The 15,995-nt window shown below is 39.9% G+C and overlaps 1 protein-coding gene across 1 annotated transcript in view; it reads right to left on the reverse strand.

Annotated features, from left to right (window-relative positions):
- MYH15 (myosin heavy chain 15) overlaps positions 1-15,995 on the reverse strand; it is a 205,282-nt gene that overhangs the window by 116,620 nt on the left and 72,667 nt on the right. The window contains 2 exon segments of the mRNA XM_082393599.1: positions 8,252-8,305; positions 8,309-8,430. Coding sequence (XP_082249725.1) covers positions 8,252-8,305; positions 8,309-8,430 — 176 coding nt within the window.

Genomic DNA, 15,995 nt, shown 5'->3' on the forward strand with positions numbered 1-15,995 from the left:
ACAGTTTTACTTCTTCTTTTCCAATTTGTATTCCTTTTATTTCTTTTTCTTCTCTGATTGCCGTGGCTAGGACTTCCAGAACTATGTTGAATAATAGTGGTGAGAGTGGACATCCTTGTCTCGTTCCTGATCTTAGAGGAAATGCTTTCAGTTTTTCACCATTGAGAATGATGTTTGCTGTGGGTTTGTCATATATGGCCTTTATTATGTTGAGGTAGGTTCCCTCTATGCCCACTTTCTGGAGAGTTTTTATCATAAATGGGTGTTGAATTTTGTCAAAAGCTTTTTCTGCATCTATTGAGATGATCATATGATTTTTATTCTTCAATTTGTTAATATGGTGTATCACATTGATTGATTTGCGTATATTGAAGAATCCTTGCATCCCTGGGATAAATCCCACTTGATCGTGGTGTATGATCCTTTTAATGTGTTGTTGGATTCTGTTTGCTAGTATTTTGTTGAGGATTTTTGCATCTATATTCATCAGTGATATTGGTCTGTAATTTTCTTCTTTTGTAGTGTCTTTGTCTGGTTTTGGTATCAGGGTGATGGTGGCCTCATAGAATGAGTTTGGGAGTGTTCCTTCCTCTGCAATTTTTTGGAAGAGTTTGAGAAGGATGAGTGTTAGCTCTTCTCTAAATGTTTGATAGAATTCACCTGTGAAGCCATCTGGTCCTGGACTTTTGTTTGTTGGAAGATTTTTAATCACAGTTTCAATTTCATTACTTGTGATTGGTCTGTTCATATTTTCTGTTTCTTCCTGGTTCAGTCTTGGAAGGTTATACCTTTCTAAAAATTTGTCCATTTCTTCCAGGTTGTCCATTTTATTGGCATAAAGTTGCTTGTAGTAGTCTCTTAGGATGCTTTGTATTTCTGCGGTGTCTGTTGTAACTTCTCCTTTTTCATTTCTGATTTTATTGATTTGAGTCCTCTCCCTCATTTTCTTGATGAGTCTGCTAATGGCTTATCAATTTTGTTTATCTTCTCAAAGAACCAACTTTTAGTTTTATTGATCTTTGCTATTGTTTTCTTTGTTTCTATTTCATTTATTTCTGCTCTGATCTTTATGATTTCTTTCCTTCTGCTAACTTTGGGTTTTGTTTGTTCTTCTTTCTCTAGTTTCTTTAGATGTAAGGTTAGATTGTTTACTTGAGATTTTTCTTGTTTCTTTAGGTAGGCTTGTATAGCTATAAACTTCCCTCTTAGAACTGCTTTTGCTGCATCCCATAGGTTTTGGGTCGTCGTGTTTTCATTGTCATTTGTCTCTAGGTATTTTTTGATTTCCTCTTTGATTTCTTCAGTGATCTCTTGGTTATTTAGTAACGTATTGTTTAGCCTCCATGTGTTTGTCTTTTTTACGTTTTTTTCCCTGTAATTCATTTCTAATCTCATAGCGTTGTGGTCAGAAAAGATGCTTGATATGATTTCAATTTTCTTAAATTTACTGAGGCTTGATTTGTGACCCAAGATGTGATCTATCCTGGAGAATGTTCCATGCGCACTTGAGAAGAACGTGTAATCTGCTGTTTTTGGATGGAATGTCCTATATATATCAATTAAATCTATCTGGTCTATTGTATCATTTAAAGCTTCTGTTTCTTTATTTATTTTCATTTTGGATGATCTGTCCATTGGTGTAAGTGAGGTGTTAAAGTCCCCCACTATGACTGTGTTACTGTCAATTTCCTCTTTTATAGCTGTTAGCAGTTGCCTTATGTATTGAGGTGCTCCTATGTTGGGTGCATATATATTTATAATTGTTATATCTTCTTCTTGGATTGATCCCTTGATCATTATGTAGTGTCCTTCCTTGTCTCTTGTAACATTCTTTATTTTAAAGTCTATTTTATCTGATATGAGTACAGCTACTCCAGCTTTCTTTTGATTTCCATTTGCATGGAATATCTTTTTCCATCCCCTCACTTTCAGTCTGTATGTGTCCCTAGGTCTAAAGTGGGTCTCTTGTAGACAGCATATATATGGGTCTTGTTTTTGTATCCATTCAGCCAGTCTATGTCTTTTGGTTGGGGCATTTAACCCATTCACGTTTAAGGTAATTATCGATATGTATGTTTCTATGACCATTTTCTTAATTGTTTGGGGTTTGTTTTTGTAGGTCCTTTTCTTCTCTTGTGTTTCCCACTTAGAGAAGTTCCTTTAGCATTTGTTGTAGAGCTGGTTTGGTGGTGCTGAATTCTCTTAGCTTTTGCTTATCTGTAAAGCTTTTGATTTCTCCATCAAATCTAAATGAGATCCTTGCTGGTAGAGTAATCTTGGTTGTAGGTTCTTCCCTTTCTCACTTTAAATATATCATGCCACTCCCTTCTGGCTTGCAGAGTTTCTGCTGAGAAATCAGCTGTTAACCTTATGGGAGTTCCCTTGTATGTTATTTGTCGTTTTTCCCTTGCTGCTTTCAATAATTTTTCTTTGTCTTTAATTTTTGCCACTTTGATTACTATGCGTCTCGGCGTGTTTCTCCTTGGGTTTATCCTGTATGGGACTCTCTGCACTTCCTGGACTTGGGTGGCTATTGCCTTTCCCGTGTTAGGGAAGTTTTCGACTATAATCTCTTCAAATATTTTCTCTGGTCCTTTCTCTCTCTCTCCACCTTCTGGGACCCCTATAATGCGAATGTTGTTGCATTTAATGTTGTCCCAGAGGTCTCTTAGGCTGTCTTCATTTCTTTTCATTCTTTTTTCTTTAGTCTGTTCCGCAGCAGTGAATTCCACCATTCTGTCTTCCAGGTCACTTATCCGTTCTTCTGCCTCAGTTATTCTGCTATTGATTCCTTCTAATGTAGTTTTCATTTCAGTTATTGTATTGGTCATCTCTGTTTGTTTGTTCTTTAATTCTTCTAGGTCTTTGTTAATCATTTCTTGCATCTTCTCAATCTTTGCCTCCATTCTTATTCCGAGGTCCTGGATCATCTTCACTATCATTATTCTGAATTCTTTTTCTGGAAGGTTGCCTATCTCCACTTCATTTAGTTGTTTTTCTGGGGTTTTTTCTTGTTCCTTCATCTGGTACATAGCCCTCTGCCTTTTTATCTTGTCTATCTTTCTGTAACTGTGGTTTTTGGTCCACAGGCTGCAGGATTGTAGTTTTTCTTGCTTCTGCTGTCTGCCCTCTGGCGGTTGAGGCTATCTAAGAGGCTTGATGGGAGGCTCTGGTGGTGGGTAGAGCTGACTGTTGCTGTGGCGGTCAGAGCTCAGTAAAACTTTAATCCACTTGACTGTTGATGGGTGGGGCTGGGTTGCCTCCCTGTTGGTTGTTTTGCCTGAGGCAACCCAACACTGGAGCCTACCTGGGCTCTTTGGTGGGGTTAATGGCAGACTCTGGGAGGGCTCACGCCAAGGAGCACTTCCCAGAACCTCCGCTGCCAGAGTCCTTGTCCCCACAGTGAAACAGAGCCACCCCCCACCTCTGCAGGAGACCCCCAACACCAGCAGGTAGGTCTGGTTCAGTCTCCCCCAGGGTTACTGCTCCTTCCCCTGGGTCCCGATGCGCACACTACTTTGTGTGTGCCCTCCAAGAGTGGGGTCTCTGTTTCCCCCAGTCGTGTCGAAGTCCTGCAATCAATTCCCACTAGGCTTCAAAGTCTGATTCTCTAGGAATTCCTCCTCCTGTTGCCGGACCCCCAGGTTGGGAAGCCTGACGTGGGGCTCAGAACCTTCACTCCAGTGGGTGGACTTCTGTGGTATAAGTGTTCGCCAGTCTGTGAGTCACCCACCCAGCAGTTATGGGATTAGATTTTACTCTGATCGCGCCCCTCCTACCGTCTCACTGTGGCTTCTCCTCTGTCCTTGGACGTGGGGTACCCTCTTTGGTTAAGTCCAGGGTCTTCCTGGCAATGATTGTCCAGCAGCCAGTTGTGATTCTGGTGCTCTCGCAAGAGGGAGAGAGAGCACGTCCTTCTACTCCGCCATCTTGGTTAATCCCCCTGTAATAGCTTCTTAATTGCCCTAACTCTAGCTTTCCTCCCAACCCAGACCCCATACATAAACCCACCAGATTAAACCCAAGCATCTCTGACTGCCCCATTGTCCAGTGTGGAAACTTCTCTGTCTCCCCGTTGCCTAAAAAATGTCAAAATTCATTAAGATCCCTTCACAGCCTGACCCTCATTTTTTACTTCTAGATACTTCCATCTGTATACTCCAAGCTCTAAGCAGATTTTGAAATGTGTCCATTGCTTTCCTGTCTCTAAGCCTTTGCTCTTGCCTGTCCTTTCACATGCTCACTATCTTCCTCTTTTCACCTGCTGAAATCATATCCATTTCTTCAGACCCAGCTGAAATTTTACCCCCCTTCCCACCAGGCTTTCCTAGATTCCTGCAGGCAGAGGTGACCTCTGCTCTTCTGAGCTCTGTGGGCCTTTGTCTGTGCCTTTGCTGCATTTATCCTGACACATATTTTTACATTTATTAGACTTACAAATCTCCTATTTGACTGCATACATCCTAAAGGCAAGTGCTATTTATAACAAATGCTTAAGTTTTCCACAGCATTTAATTCAAAGTTTTATAAATAGTAATGTAGTATTAGGCCTAAAATTAAGGTCCAATATTTTGTGGGCTTTGACATCAGGGGAAAACCAGGAGAGCCTCAAATGACCTGATCAGGGGTTCCCCTCCCCATGTTCTACAGTGGGTTAGGTCCTCCAGCCATGCAACATTCTTTATCATGGGAACAGGCACAGAGCCTGCTTATTCTTTTTTTGTTTTTTAAATTTTAGTTATTTATTTATTTTTGGCTGCATTGGGTCTTTGTTGCTGCACACGGGCTTTCTCTAGTTGCAGTGAGCGGGGGTTACTCTTCGCTGTGGTGCGCTGGCTTCTCATTGCGGTGGCTTCTCTTGTTGCGGAGCATGGGCTCTAGGCACGCGGGCTTCAGTAGTTGTGGCATGTGGGCTCAGCAGTTGTGGCTCCCGGGCTCTAGAGCGCAGGCTCATAATTGCGGTGCACGGGCTTAGTTGCTCTGCGGGCATGTGGGATCTTCCCGGACCAGGGCTCCAACCCGTGTCCCCTGCATTGGCAGGTGGATTCTTAACCACTGAACCACCAGGGAAGTCCCGAGGCTGCTTATTCTTGAGCAAGGGATTTCAGTTACCTGCCAGCCCATATTCAAACAAGCCAATCACATCCTCCAGTGGGAATCAGTGTCACCTCACCCTATTATTACTACAAAGCCCGGCTCCCACAGCTCTCGCTTTTTCATTCTGCCCCCAAGTGCAACTGCCATGTGGCCTCACATGGTAGGCCGTGTCCTCCTCCCCGAGGCTGTGAGTATATGTGACTTATAAGCTGCTGTCAATCTCATCTGTCCAGTGTCAGGTGTCATATGTTCAGCCATTCCCATAACCCTAGGATAGGAATCCCTCTCTCACCACTGGGGTGAGGAGGAAGTGATCAAAACAAGTAGTTGCTAAATACATTTACTTGTTAAACTTTGAAAACTAGTAAAATTTGGTCTTAAGACATCTTTCCAATTATATCCTCAGTACCTTGAGTGCCAGGATGATGTCTCTGGTTTGTATTTCTCACAACCCTTAGCAGAGTAGGTTCTGAGGTGACTAAAATCTAGGTCCTCAGCAAATTTCTGTTAAGGAATTAATTGATAGGCGAACACTAAGACATACAGGTTCGAGCTTTGGGACCTGCGCTGCTTTGCTGTGGGCAATAGTTAGGCAGAAAGTAAGAGTTGTGAGCCAAAAAACACAATGTTATATGTTTAAAGAAAATATTCATGTGCATACAAGGGATAACTAACTAGATATTAATGTGATTCACTTTATAATAAAAACACCAGAATTAGCATATCCAAAGAACTCTACTTGGGAGACAACAACAGTCATTGCCAGGATGCTACCAGGATTTAAATATTTTAGAAACTTCTATGGGATATCTGACACCTTTGACTATTGGCATGTGGAAACATCCTGTTGTCTGACCGTGGATCATTGCATAGAAACAATCACAAGTTATCTGGGTCAAGTCAGACAAATCAGGTGAAAAATGTGACCAAGTTGGTAATACAGTTTGGACTTGAAAACAGTTAATATGATCAGTATTGAAGTTAATTTTCTCTCAAAGATAGTAACAACCTAACAATTTATCCCAATCCCCATCCCATGAGGGACTTTTTCCAAATGGGCGGAATTATTGGAAGAAGGATGTAGCCTCTCAAGTGACTCATTGAAGGGGCAACAGTTTTTAAATATATAATTTTGGATGTATTTGTTTTAAAAAATAATAAAAATAATCTCTTCACCAATACCTAATGTAAAACCATAAATGTAATCAATGTTAATACTTTGATATGTAAATTATTGATGCTCAAGTTCTAAACAAACTAGAATATTTCAAGTAATGAGATAAGTGTGAGCTAATCCTGTAATAGATCTGTTCACTGCATATGTATAGAAGAAGATTACTGTATGTTTGAAGACCAAATTAACAAACTTAGTAAGAAAATACTTTTTTTCAGTTTGATATAAACTTTTTTGTACATGTAAAAACACAAAATTTACATGTATGAAGATCTCTCTTTTCCTGATATACACACACACAGATGCATTCTATAAGACATATTAAATGTATTGATGTATCTTAGTTCCTTTGAACTTTAAAACTTCCCATGATGCATTCTGTTTCAAAGAGTGAGTTTGATCATTAATATTTACTACAAATTTCCTTCACGTACCTGAGCAAACACAATGATCTTTTCAAAATATAGAATCATTTCAAGAAACGTTTTGGTATTCCACATTTGCCTGACCTGAACACCTTTGAAATCATTCACAGGAAACCAAAGAATTATCTTTTCCTTCTATCATCTGCTCAGTTTTTTTTTTCTCATTTTATCATATCAGTAGATAGTACAACAGGAAATTACATCTAGGTTTCTAGTGTCTTATTTAGAATAACCTTGTCATAAATAAGATAACAGGCTTCAGATCAACTACAAATCAGTAGCATTCATAGGGCTATTAGGATCTGAATAATGTCTGCATCCCACCTTCCTGCCTGAACACAGTATCTTGTCATAATCAGAGTAAGTAGATATTATAGGTGACAATTGCCCAAAGTTAAATCTGCCCCTCGAAGGAGCTCCAGTTCTATTGTTTCATTTCTAATTAGGAAACTATAGCTTTAATAATGCCAACAAACATTTACCAGATCATGGTTGGGTCATTATTATCATTATTTTTAATCAGCTCACAAGCTGGTTCATTATCATTACTTTTTAATCAGCCTTTCCTCCCCCCAGGAAGTTCACTGGTTATAAAACAAGTAAAATCAATGTGATGTCCACTCCCATTAGGAATAATGGCTATTATCAAGGAAGATTTAGTTTCATCTAAGTCTAACATATAAAATGGATGGGACAGTGATTGATAAAATCTGGACCCCACAAAGGACAGTGAAAGGTCAGTCACCCTTGCCCCTTCCTGACAGGGTTGCTGAGAATCAAATGTGACAGCATAGCATAGCTACCCAGACCTGTGTCCAGAATTCACTGCAATCCATGGCTATACCAAGACACAAGGGCATGTAGCTGCTCACACCCCACCATGCTTGCTCCCTTGGAAAAAGCCACAGGAAAAACCATACTGAATTTCCCCAGCAAATCTGGTTTATCTTTTCCAGAGCACATGGAAAGAGTTCAGAGTAGAGGAACATCATCGAATTCAGAAACCATACACTGCAGCTAATTTACTAATAAGCCATGAAGTACTGTCATAAATTACTTAAACTAACTGGTACTTGTCCAATTAAATGAACAAACTACATCCTTCAAGGTAGCGGCCTTGAGGATTTATGGCAATGGTTTGTTTGCATGTTAATTTGCCAAATTTCGTTAAGCTGCTCTGGGTCTACTCATTCACCTTATGTTAATCAGCCAGGCCCTACAGGGTTCATCTTTTCAGCTCTGTGTTTTTCCAGTCAAGAACAGGACCCTTTTTCATCTCGACAAGCTTCCTCACCCATTAACAGTGGAGGTCATGCGTAAGCAGCAAATGTGTAGCGACAGTGTGAGTTAGAGATGATGGAGTAGGTAACTGACGCGAGAGTTTAGTTAGGATGCCACGGTGCTGCACAAAAAAAACATTAAGAGAAAATGTGCAGAGCTCTCCTGCCCTATTTCCCGTCCCCTTGACAGAGCCTGGGTCCTGACATGGATCAACATGGCAGGCAGGGACAAGTCTCCTTAAACGAAGATGGATGAGGAGAAAAACACACATCACCTTCTCAATGAGATCTTCGCAGGCTTGCAAGTCCAGGCCAAACTCAATGGACACTCAGTCAATGCCTTCTCTCTTATTTTCCTTTTGCTCCAAAACCAGCATGTGCTGACTGAAGAACTGTTGTAAATTTTCATTGGTAAAATGAATGCAAATTTGTTCAAGGCTGTTATACTTCAAGGCTGTGATTAGGTAGGAAGAAGAGATAAAAATAAAATTGAGAAAATGGTTACTATTGGAGGTGATGGTTAATTAACTTGATTGTGGTGATTATTTCACAGTGTATATGTGCACCAAATCATTAAGTTGTGCTACTTAAATATATACATTTTTTAATTGTCAAATATACCTCAATAAAAAAATGAAATAAAATTGAGGTCCAGTTGGAAAAATGTAAAGAGAAAACCATAACCACTATCATATGTTGGCAAATAGACCCAATAAGTAAAAATAGCACAATTAAATTCTTACCTCCTTCATCTATACCTGCAAACTAAAGATTATAACAGTCAAATAACATTTAACAATGCTACAATTCAAAATCATAAAAGATGTCCTTATTTACCTCTATTTAAGGCTGAATTAATTTCTTAACACTATTAACTATAATAATACTGTTATTTGTTACTATTAATAATAGCTTTTTCCAACCAAAGTAACTCTTCAGGTTTGCACAGAATGAATCTCACCATGCTTTGACTAAATTTTCTGAAATTCAATTCACATAGTCTTATCTCCTTGTAAACATACATCGATTTCATTCTTAACAAATATACTTACATTAAGCACCTCAAAACCAGTGATGTCAAGAATGCCAATGAAGATTAGCTTCAAGACGGCGAAAGAGTAAGACGTGGAGATCACCTTCCTCCCCACAAATACATCAGAAATACATCTACACGTGGAACAACTCCTACAGAACACCTACTGAACTCTGGCAGAAGACCTCAGACTTCCCAAAAGGCAAGAAACTCCCCACGTACCTAGGTAGGGCAAAAGAAAAAAGAAAAAACAGAGACAAAAGAATAGGGATGGGACCCGCACCAGTGGGAGGGAGCTGTGAAGGAGGAAAGGTTTCCACACACTAGGAAGCCCCTTCGCGGGTGGAGACTGCGGGTGGCAGAGGGGGGCAGCTTCAGAGCCACGGAGGAGAGTGCAGCAACAGGGGTGCGGAGGGCAAAGCAGAGAGATTCCCGCACAGAGGATCGATGCCGACCAGTACTCACCAGCCCGAGAGGCTTGTCTGCTCACCCGCCGGGGCAGGCGGGGACTGAGAGCTGAGGCTCGGGTTTCCGAGGTCGGATCACAGGGAGAGGACTGGGGTTGGCTGCGTGAACACAGCCTGAAGGGGCTAGTGTGCCACAGCTGGCCGGGAGGGAGTCCGGGAAAGTTTGGAGCTGCCGAAGAGGCAAGAGACTTTTTCTTGCCTCTTTGTTTCCTGGTGCACGAGGAGAGGGGATTAAGAGCGCTGCTTAAAGGAGTGCCAGAGACGGGCGCGAGCGGCGGTTATCAGCATGGACCCCAGAGACGGGCATGAGACGCTAAGGCTACTGCTGCGGCCACCAAGAAGCCTGCAAGCAAGCACAGGTCACTATCCACACCTCCCCTCCCGGGAGCCTGTGCAGCCTGCCACTGCCAGGGTCCCGTGATCCGGGGACAACTTCCCCGGGAGAACGCGTGGCGCGCCTCAGGCTGCTGCAACGTCACGCTGGCCTCTGCCGCCGCAGGCTTGCCCCGCATCCGTACCCCTCCCTCCCCCCGGCCTGAGTGAGCCAGAGCCCCCGAATCAGCTGCTCCTTTAACCCCATCCTCTCTGAGCAAAGAACAGACGCCCTCAGGCGACCTATACGCAGAGGCGGGGCCAAATCCAAAGCTGAACCCGGGAGCTGTGCAAACAAAGAAGAGAAAGGCAAATTTCTCCCAGCAGCCTCAGAAGCAGCAGATTAAAGCACCACAAACAACTTGATGTGCCTGCATCTGTTGAATACCTGAATAGACAACGAATCATCCCAAATTGAGGAGGTGGACTTTGGGACCAATGATATATATATATTCTTCCTTTTTCTCTTTTTGTGAGTGTGTATGTGTATGCTTCTGTGTGTGATTTTGTCTGTATAGCTTTGCTTTTACTATTTGTCCTAGGGTTCTGTCTGTCAATTTTTTCTTTTTTCTTTTTTTTTTAGTATAGTTTTTAGTGCTTGTTATAATTGGTGGATTTGTTTTTTGCTTTGGTTGCTCTCTTCTTTCTGTCTTCTTTTTTTATTACTTTTTTAATTTTTTTATTTTAATAATTATTTTTTATTTTCATAACTTTGTTTTATTTTATTTATTTTTCTCATTCTTTCTTTCTGTTTTCTCACTTTTATTCTGAGCTGTGTGGATGACAGGGTCTTGGTGCTCTGGCCAGGTGTCAGGTCTGTGCCTCTGAGGTGGGAGAGCCGAGTTCAGGACATTGGTTCACCAGAGACCTCCCAGCTCCATGTAATATCAAATGGTGAAAATCTCCCACATATCTCATTCTCAACATCAAGACCCAGCTCCACTCAACGAACAGCAAGCTACAGTGCTGGACATCCTATGAAAAACAACTACCAAGACAGGAACACAACCCACCCATTAGCAGAGAGGCTGCCTAAAATCATAATAAGGTCACAGACACCCCAAAACACACCACCAGACGTGGACCTGTCCACCAGAAAGACAAGATCCAGTCTCATCTACCAGAACACAGGCACTAGACCCCTCCACCAGGAAGCCTACACAACCCACTGAACCAACCTTAGCCACTGGGGGCAGACACCAAAAACAACTGGAACTACAAACCTGCAGCCTGTGAAAAGGAGACCCCAAGCACAGTAAGTGAAGCAAAATGAGAAGACAGAGAAACACACAGCAGATGAAGGAGAAAGGTAAAAACCCACCAGACCGAACAAATGAAGAGGAAATAGGCAGTCTACCTGAAAAACAATTTAGAATAATGATAGTGGAGATAATCTAAAATCTTGGAAATAGAATGGAGAAAACACTAGAAACGTTTAACAAGGACCTAGAAGAAATAAAGAGCAAACAAACAATGATGAACAACACAATAAATGACATTAAAAATTCTCTAGAAGGAATCAATAGCAGAATAACTGAGTCAGAAGAATGGATAAGTGACTGGAAGACAAAATAGTGGCTATAACTACTGCAGAGCAGAATGAAGAAAAAACAATGAAGAGAATAGAGGACAGTCTCAGAGACCTCTGGGACAACATAAAATGCACCAATATTCGAATTATAGGGGTCCCAGAAGAAGAAGAGAAAAAGAAAGGGACTGAGAAAATATTTGAAGACATTATAGTTGAAAGCTTCCCTAATATGGGAAAGGAAATAATTAATCAAGTCCAGGAAGTGCAGAATGCCCCATACAGGATAAATCCAAGGAAAAACACGCCAAGACACATATTAATCAAATTATCAAAAATTAAATACAAAGAAAAAATATTAATAGCAGCAAGGGAAAAACAACAAATAACATACAGGGAATCCCCAAAAGGTTAACAGCTGATCTTAGAGCAGAAACACTGCAGGCCAGAAGGGAGTGGCAGGGCATATTTAAAGTCATGAAAGGGAAAAACCTACAATCAAAATTACTCTACCCAGCAAGGATCTCATTCAGATTTGATGGAGAAATTAAAACCTTTACAGACAAGCAAAAGCTAAGAGAATTCAGCACCACCAAACCAGCTTTACAACAAATTCTAAAAGAACTTCTCTAGACAGGAAACACAAGAGAAGGAAAAGACCTACAATAACAAACCCAAAACAATTAAGAAAATGGTAATAGGAACATACATATTGATAATTACCTTAAATATAAATGGATTAAATGCTCCAACCAAAAGACATAGACTGGCTGAATGGATATGAAAACAAGACCCGTATATAGGCTGTCTACAAGAGACCCACTTCAGACCTAGGGACCCATAGAGACTGAAAGTGAGGGGATGGAAAAAGATATTCCATGCAAATGGAAATCAAAAGAAAGCTGGAGTAGCAATTCTCATATAAGACAAAACAGACTTTAAAGCAAAGACTATTACAAGAGACAAAGAAGGACACTAAATAATGAGCAAGGGACCAATCAGAGAAGAAGATATAACAATTGTAAATATATATGAACCCAAAAAAGGAGCATCACAATACATAAGGCAAATGCTAACAGCCAAAAAACGGGAAAATGACAGTAACACAATCATAGTAGGGGACGTTAACACCCCACTTTTACCAATGGACAGATCAACCAAAAAGAAAATAAATAAGCAAACACAGGCTTTAAATGATACGTTGAACAGGATGGACTTAATTGATATTTTTAGGAAGTCCCATCCAAAAACAACAGAACACACCTTCTTCTCAAGTGCTCATGGAACATTCTCCAGGATAGATCATATCTTGGGTCAGAAGTCAAGCCTTGGTAAATTTAAGAAAATCGAAATCGTATTAAGTATCTTCTCCGACCACAACACTATGAAACCAGATATCAGTTACAGGAAAAAATCGGTAAAAAATACAAACACATGGAGACTAGACAATACACTACTTAATAACCAAGAGATCACTGAAGAAATCAAAGAGGAAATCAAAAAATACCTAAAAACAAATGACAATGAAACCACAACGCTCCAAAACCTGTGGGATGCAGCAAAAGCAGTTCTAAGAAGGAAGTTTATGGCAATGCAGTCCTACCTTAAGAAACAGGAGGAATCTAAAATAAACAACCTAACCTTACACCTAAAGCAATGAGAGAAAAAGGAACCAAAAAACCCCGAAGTTGGCAGAAGGAAGGAAATCATAAAGATCAGATCAGGTCAGAAATAACTGAAAGAGAAATGAGGGAAACAATGGCAAAGATCAGTAAAACTAAAAGCTGGTTCTTTGTGAAGATAAACAAAATTGATAAACTATTGGGCAGATTCCTCAAGAAAAAAAGGGAGAAGGCTCAATTTGCTAGAATTAGAAATGAAAAAGGAGAAGTAACAACTGTAACTGCAGAAATACAAAGGATCATGAGACATTACTACAAGCAACTATATGCCAATAAAATAGACAACCTGCAGAAATGGACAAATTCTTAGAAAAGCACAACCTTCAAGACTGAACCAGGAAGAAATAGAAAATATAAACAGACCAATCACAAGGACTGAAATTGAGACTGTGATTAAAAATCTTCCAACAGACAAAAACACAGGGCCAGGTGGCTTCACAGGCGAATTCTATCAAACATTTAGAGAAGAGCTAACAGCTATCCTTCTCAAACTCTTCCAAAATATAGCAGGGGGAGGAACAAACCCCAAACTCATTCTACAAGGCCACCATCACCCTGATAACAAAACCAGACAAAGATGTCACAAAAAAGAAAACTACAGGCCAATATCACTGAGGAACATAGATGCAAAAATCCTCAACAAAATACTAGCAAACAGAATCCAACAGCACATTAAAAGGATCATACACCATGATCAAGTGGGATTTATCCCAGGAATGCAAGGATTCTTCAATATATGCAAATCAATCAATGTGATAAACCACATTAAAAAATTAAAGAATAAAAACCATATGATCATCTCAATAGATGCAGAAAAAGCCTTCGACAAACTTCAACACCCATTTATGATAAAAATCCTCCAGAAAGTAGGCAAAGAGGGAACTTAACTTACCTCAATATAATAAAGGCCATATATGACAAACCCACAGCCAACATCATTCTCAGTGGAGAAAAACTGAAACCATTTCCTCTAAAGTCAGCAACAAGACAAGGTTGTCCATTCTCACCACTATTATTCAACATTGTTTTGGAAGTCTTAGCCACAGCAATCAGAGAAGAAAAAGAAATAAAAGGAATCAAAATGGGAAAAGAAAAAGTAAAGCTGTCACTCTTTGCAGATGACATGACACTATATATAGAGAATCCTAAAGATGCTACCACAAAACTACTAGAGCTAATCAATGAATTCGGTAAAGTAGCAGGATAAAAAATTAATGCACAGAAATCTCTTGCATTCCTATACATTAATGATGAAAAATCTGAAAGAGAAATTAAAGAAACACTCCCATTTACCATTGCAACAAAAAGAATAAAATACCTAGGAATAAAGCTGCCTAAGGAGACAAAAGACCTGTATGCAGAAAACTATAAGACACTGAAGAAAAAATTAAAGATGATACAGACAGATGGAGAGATATACCATGTTCTTGGATTGGAAGAATCAACATTGTGAAAATCACTATACTACCCAAAGCAATCTACAGATTCAATGTAATCCCTATCAAACTACCACTGGCATTTTTCACAGAACTAGAACAAAAAATTTCACAATTTGTGTGGAAACACAAAAGATTCTGAATAGCCAAAGCAATCCTGAGAAAGAAAAATGGAGCTGGAGGAATCAGGCTCCTGGACTTCATACACTACTACAAAGCTACAGTAGTCAAGACAGTATGGTACTGGCACAAAAACAGAAATATAGATCAATGGAACAGGATAGAAAGTCCAGAGATAAACCCACGCACATATGGTCACCTTATTTTTGAGAAAGGAGGCAAGAATATACAATGGAGAAAAAAGAGCCTCTTCAAGAAGTGGTGCTGGGAAAACTGGACAGCTACATGTAAAACAATGAAATTAGAACACTAACACCATACACAAAAATAAACTCAAAATGGATTAAAGACCTAAATGTAAGGCCAGACACTATAAAATTCTTAGAGGAAAACATAGGCAGAACACTCTATGTCATAAATCGCAGCAAGATCCTTTTTGACCCACATCCAGAGACATGGAAATAAAAACAAAAATAAACAAATGGAACCTAATGAAACTCAAAAGCTTTTGCACAGCAAAGAAAACCATAAACAAGACGAAAAGACCACCCTCAGAATGGGAGAAAATATTTGCAAACAAAGCAACTGACAAAGGATTAATCTCCAAAATTTACACACAGCTCATGAGGCTCAATATCAGTAAAACAAACAACCCAATCCAAAAACAGGTAGAAGACATAAATAGACATATCTCCAAAGAAGATATACAGATTCTCAACAAACACATGAAGGAATGCTCAACATCATTAATCATTAGAGAAATGCAAATCAAAACTACAATGAGATATCACCTCACACCAGTCAGAATGGCCATCATCATAAAATCTGCAAACAATTAATGCTGGAGAGGGTGTGGAGTAAAGGGAACCCTCTTGCACTGTTGGTGAGAATATAAATTGATACAGCCACTATGGAGAACAGTATGGAGGTGCCTTAGAAAACTAAAAATAGAACTACCATATGACCCAGCAATCCCACTACTGGGCATATACCCTGAGAAAGCTGTAATTCAAAAAGAGTCATGTACCACAATGTTCATTGCAGCTCTATTTACAATAGCCAGGACATGGAAGCAACCTAAGTGTCCATCGAGAGATGAATGGATAAAGAAGATGTGGTACATATATACAATGGAATATTACTCAGCCATAAAAGGAAACGAAATTGAGTTATTTGTAGTGAAGTGGATGGACCTAGAGTCTGTCATACAGAGTGAATTAAGTCAGAAAGAGAAAAACATATATATATATGGAATCTAAAAAAAAAAAAATGGTCATGAAGAACCTAGGGGCAGGACGGGAATAAAGACGCAGACCTACTAGAGAATGGACTTGAGGGTACGGGGAGGGGGAAGGGTAAGCTGGGACAAAGTAAGAGAGTG

Source organism: Balaenoptera borealis, assembly GCF_965194805.1.
Source record: "Balaenoptera borealis genome assembly, chromosome: 5".
In the NCBI taxonomy this organism is placed as follows: Eukaryota; Metazoa; Chordata; class Mammalia; order Artiodactyla; family Balaenopteridae; genus Balaenoptera; species Balaenoptera borealis.